Source organism: Styela clava, chromosome 2 (genome assembly GCF_964204865.1).
Source record: "Styela clava chromosome 2, kaStyClav1.hap1.2, whole genome shotgun sequence".
Taxonomy (NCBI): Eukaryota; Metazoa; Chordata; class Ascidiacea; order Stolidobranchia; family Styelidae; genus Styela; species Styela clava.
Genome location: NC_135251.1, coordinates 30,758,898 through 30,764,751, shown reverse-complemented (window position 1 = coordinate 30,764,751; position 5,854 = coordinate 30,758,898). Strand labels below are relative to the sequence as shown.

The 5,854-nt window shown below is 38.7% G+C and overlaps 1 protein-coding gene across 1 annotated transcript; it reads left to right on the top strand.

The window, feature by feature from the left end:
- The first annotated feature begins 3,929 nt into the window (after positions 1–3,929).
- Positions 3,930–5,638, top strand: LOC144419924 (uncharacterized). The gene is made up of 2 exons (XM_078110156.1): positions 3,930–4,557; positions 4,639–5,638. Exons 1-2 carry the CDS (start codon positions 4,509–4,511, stop codon positions 5,340–5,342), a joined length of 753 nt encoding a protein of 250 aa, XP_077966282.1. The 5' UTR covers positions 3,930–4,508; the 3' UTR covers positions 5,343–5,638.
- Positions 5,639–5,854: the final 216 nt, after the last annotated feature.

Genomic DNA, 5,854 nt, shown 5'->3' with positions numbered 1-5,854 from the left:
TGTCACGGTTACTTTTCAGCGAAAGGACAGACGTTGGCCGAGCGGCCAAATCTTCGCTGGAACATGGTTGTTCGCCATTATTGGGCCGGTGGTTCGAACAACGTTCGGCCATGGTTGTTCCGGCGTAGTTGTGCTATCTGGGAGTGTGCACTGGAAAACGAAGTATACAAAGTAAATTGATAGAACTGACATAAAAAAAAGATCAGGATAATATCACCAGACAGTTCAGTAAGGTTCAACATACAACATTGTTTTGTTGCATAATAATGTGAAATGAATATAAAAAAACTGAACCATTATTGGGATTCTACGTTTATCTGGTACCGGTACCGGTAATAGACTATCACTCTTTTCAACTTTTGGTAAATGTACAAATTGGCGATTGGTATTTGGTTCATACAAAAGTGTGACTGGGTATCATCATGCTTTGACTAAATATTTTATCAAACAGTCGATAAACAAAATGAAGTGTTAAATACTTACTCTATGATCAGTTCTTCAAAGCCTTCTGACGGGTGGTCAGTACCGGTACGATCATTACATAAAACACCGTGTCTTGATCCCTCACATTCAGAACTTCTTATGCCTCAGCATTTATGCTTAACAATACATTACCGGTATAGTTTCAATCTCTATGAAACTACGCGACGAGCAACTAGATTTAAACGCCAAAAACAGAGGTTGAACACCTTACTCGCCAATGGCGAGGGAGCTAATTTCTGGAATGAGTTCTCACTACTACGTCATCAGAGGCCGTTCCGAACCTGGGTCGATTTTCGTTGAAGCGGTTTTTAAAAATTCATAAGTAGAAAATTAAGTCCACTTTATGCAAGCGGTAAACGTTAAAAATCTTAAAAAAAGGAATAGAATCAAATTTTCCATAAAAATGTTTGCGTGATAACCCACCTTTAAAGAATAAAAGGTATTTGTTACGTAAAAGCAAAGTCCAAGATTGAAACAATACCATTCATGGATGTGACGAGATGGGGGTTGTTACATGGCGTGAGGATCACTTTTAAGTGCAATTTTTTAGAATTTCTTGAGATACATGGCTAGTGAATAAATAGCGCAGTACTGGGTAAAAGCATCCAAACCCCGAGGCGCGAGTCGAGTCACAGGTCACCTGAGTCTCGGGTCGATTCAAACACTAAGTCAAATCTCATTGGCGGTTTGTTGAGTCCGGGACATTCAAATAATTCGAGCCTTTGATAAATGGGGAAGTGGTCCAATTCAGGCCAATGAGCATATATACAATGAGTGGAAACTTGCAAAGATTTGCTCATTGTGGCATTGTTCCCTGCATTTTTACGTCGTCCAGCTGAATGGTTCGTTGCATATAGAGAAAGCATACCGCTCGCTGCAAAAATCCCTTGCTTCAGCTGGGCCGGGTGCGAAATCGGTCTTTAATTTTTCTATTCAAGTTCGGTTTTGGGTTTCGAAGTTTGGTACGGTACGGTACGTTGAAAGTATACCGGTACTAACTACGAGCATATGCTTATTGGGAATGCATATCTATTAGGGAGAAAACGTGGCTACAGCACAGAATATGAGGTCAAGAAGTGGGTTGTGGTTATTTCTGTATCCATTTATTGATATAGCATGGGATTTAGGATAGGATTTACATATTTATCTCGGGGAAGAGGAAACCCGATAAGACGGCTTATCCATATGGCGAACCACGTCCTCTTGTCCGGTTACCATTCCAAGTCGGGTACCGGTATGGGATTAGTTATATTGTTTGTTTCCGGAAGTATGGACTTGGTGGTGGAGGAAGCCGTACCGGTAACCGACCAGCGGTTACGTACGTGAACCACCCAACGACGGCGAGGAGTCCAGCAATCCTCTTGCACATGACCATCTATGCATGGGATTCGAACCTGCGAACCCACGCAGAGTAATTAGAGGTGCGGTGGCGAGCGTATTCCTAACGCTTAGCCCATTGAGCCGCGCCTTGAGCCGGTACATATTCATCCAGGGGAGAGGAAAGTCGATAAGTTTACTACCACAGTACCAGTACTACTAGTATTTGGTTACTGCCCTAGCATGTTATGTGTGCCAGGTAGGGTTAGGCCATAATTTTATTCCGATTTTCCTTATTTTAGTTTATTACAAGTTGGGGGACTCCGGTACCTAGCCAAGTGAATATTCTCTGCCCATAAGTTCAAGTCCCTTACACAGTTACACTTGATGTAAAATAGCTGAACAAAATTAGTAACCTCCATGATATTGGTACACATAGTTATGGAGCACCGTTATTTGTACGGTAGCTTATTGTTAGCTAATCATTTCTGAGGTGGGGTGCAAGACTGAGGTGGGGATCTAGAAAAAAAGGGAGCGTAGCTTGAAAAGTTTAAGAATCACTGCTCTAAATCAGTGGTTCCCAACCGCCGGTCCGCGGACCGGTGCCGGTCCGCGAAGCTTTTTTGCCGGTCCGCAAGAAATTTTGTTGTCTTGTTGTTTTTATGCCGTTTCAATCGCTTTACCGTAGACAAAGTTGCGTTGGCTCATTACGCAGTTCTCTTCTGCCGTCATATTACGACGTCTTTCGCGACATGTTGGCGCCGTATTACGCGATGCGCTCCATCAAATCTTGCAAAATTAAGAAGCCTAAAAATCGGCACGCGTGCCTTTTCTGTTCTGCGTGCTTTTCCTGATTAATATGACCATTCATATGAAACGTAATGGATATCTCCTTGTTTAAACTAGAAAACAGTCAAGAACAGTATAATAATCCAGTAAGATATGAACTTGTTGCGACCCCACAGGTGGTCACGCGATACACGCAAAAAAAGCATGAGCCGCAGAGATCTTTTCCAGACACAGTAGGATTTTGAGCTTGTCGCCAAGTTATCGACGACTTTGTCATTGTAATGCAAATTCATTCCGTTTGAGGCGTCGATTAACTGCAGAGGGATTAATATTATAAACCCAATGAAAAAGAAAAGGCTTGATTAAAATTGTGATTCTTCTTTACAGTTCAGATTGAAAAAGAATTACTTATCACAATTTTAGATATCTCTTGATAACGAATACCCATTGCCAAGTAATCGAGCAATCAAACTGTGGTCCGTCTTTTCAGCCAGCTACTGTGTTATGCGAAAAAACATTCTCATCACTCGATTCAATTAAAACCTCACTTTGATTAAAACGAGGCAAGGAAATCGGCTGCACGCGGCTGCAGAGCTACGTGTTGCAAAAACTTCTTTGCCTCGTTCGCAATCTTGTATTGGAAACGAAACAGCAGCAAAATTTTCACAGAAGTTAATTGTGCATTATTTTAATGTGAGAATTTAATGCGTGCCTTTCTCACGCATAATGGGTGCCCAGCACTGCATTTCATTACGCAAATATATGGTATTATTTTATGTTTCACTCATTTCTAATTTTTGGTCGGCACATTATTTGATAGTTATTCTTCGTGTGAAATGTTTTAAAGTGTGCTTTTTTGTCTAGAAGCATATTGAGTGCCCGACATTGCATTATAAGACGCAAATATATGTTATTCTTTTCTGTTACGGCCATTTCAATTTTTGCCGGTCCGCGAGTACATTTAATCTAATTTTACCGGTCCGCCAGGGTAGAAAGGTTGGGAACCGCTGCTCTAAATCAATACGTTGAATGGGTGCGATATGTTTGTATTTGGCTGACATGTTCAAAGAAATTTTGCTTATCCAAAAAAAAAAATATGCATCATTAGAATAGACTAGTGCCGTATTTTAGATCAATATGGTTTTGTCAGCACTAGTTTATAGCGTATAACTGTGTACTACAATATTCTGAATATAACACAGTGATCACCAACAGAGCTATGAATTCTAATAGCTTCAATCTGGATTGCGAAGTTGTTGTTGAGATCATTTTTAAAGATGATTATGTAGATTCATCATCCAGTAAGAAAATTCATCGGTGAGTATCCTACCATAGCTTTTTCATACTGTATTTTAAGAATTTTATAATCTATAGACCAACACTGAAGGCCTCTGAAGATTAAACTTACCTCTACTCGAATGTTCACATGTTTTACTGATGTGAAAAGCGACATGTTATCATATTGTTTTATTTTTGAATGTGAAAGCTTACACAGATTAACAGTGATACACTAGGACAGGGATGTCCAACAGGCCACTCCTACACGAGAAAACTCATTGTGGGCCGCAAACTTGAATAGATATATATATATACATGTTTTGATTCATGTTACAATTTCCACGTTGCACAAAGCTATTGCGAATATCTGAACAGAACATTTTACGCAGTGACTAAATTTCATTTAATAGTGTCTCTCGCGTGTTTGACCGACGGAGAATAAAATTTTTAATATTATTTCGCTTAATTTTTTACGAGAGGTGGCTCAAATTTGTGGGAGACATCGGGTTAAGTTTGGTTTATTCAATTTTGAAAAATACTGTGCGGGCCACTCTGAACTCTTTTGCGGCCACGGGTAGGACGACCCTGCACTAGGATGTATAAGTTTTCAGATTTGGCCATTGAAATATTACAAATGTCATATGTGTTTTGAAGACTGTGGGGATTTTATATTACATCATCACCGCACTTGTGAGTTTTTTTTTAATTTTTTTATCTGTACATTTTTACCACCGCATTTAGTATATTCTTTTCAGTGCTCTGATTTTTCAGGTACAACTCAACTGGTTCCTGAATCCCTAATCAAAGAATGGTGGAGAAGTGCAGGGGGAAAAGATGAACACTTGTCACATGACGCTATGCAATATTTCAAGTTATTACATAAAGAAAACTCAATGTTGAGATTCAGCTGTGACGCAGTGACTGTAATTCCGAATCTCTTCCCATCAATAAACCGCCACACTGCTCTCGAGCAAACACGCATAGTTTTTGACCATTTCGAGCGATTTCTAGATGAAAAAGATAAGATACAACCAGCTGAAACAATAGTCACAGATGAGGATTTACAAAAATTAAGAAAAAAATCAAAGACAGAAATGCAGTACAACATAATCAATGAACTTATTTCTGATGATTCATCTGTCGCCGGGTCATCTTTAATAAATATCCTTGAGAATAAGGATTATGGAACATTGGTGAAACCGGTTTCTAAAATCACAGATATGCTTGCAGAGGTAGAACTTAACTTTCGTAAATATTATTCCTCTGAGAATGTGATGGCATCAATATTAAACTCTATCAAGGTAGTGACATTATTCAAACCTTTTGGCCAAGTTAATGACAAATTTATAGAGATTCTTTGGAAAATATGTGAATTTTTTGTTAAAATAAGATGTTTTCAAAAAGCTAAGACCCTGAATAAGAAATTTCAGCTGAAACACGACCAAAACGTGAGTCTTAGGAAGTCACTAAAATAGACTGTACTGTTTTTTTATTATTGTGGCATTTTATTGTAAGTGTCACTATTTTTTTTACGCTTTCGAAGCTTATCATCAGAAGTCGGCCCGGTTTGCCAATTGATGATTCCTTTGACATTGGATCCTTTAACAGTTTTGATATTTTTCTTTGTAACTATTATGTTTTCGAACTGAGCATATTGATTTAGATCTGGAGCTTCACACTTTCTACCAATTTGTCTCATATGACCAAAGTATGCTTCTAATGGGTCCTGATTTATTCTTTTTGTCTGAATATAAATTCCTGGTTTTGTTTTGTTTAGCAAAAATCTAACCAACTTGACCATAGCTGCTGTTGTTGAAATAAGACCTTGGTAGGTTTGATGACTTAGAAATTGTTTCGCTTTTTCTTGTGGTGTAGCTCCTGTCAAACTTTTTTTCCAATCGTTCAATTCTCCTGTAAAGGTGTGTTCGAGCCAATTTAGTCTGTCATCATTAGGGTCTATGTATGGTCTGAGATCTTTGTTATATTT

What these genes read in the sequence shown, in the direction of transcription:
- LOC144419924 (XM_078110156.1), top strand. Translation starts at nt 4,509, where the DNA reads ATGTGTTTTGAAGACTGTGGGGATTTTATATTACATCATCACCGCACT. An exon ending in ATTACATCATCACCGCACTT is followed by an intron (nt 4,558 to 4,638) that starts GTGAGTTTTTTT and finishes CTGATTTTTCAG; the next exon opens with GTACAACTCAACTGGTTCCT.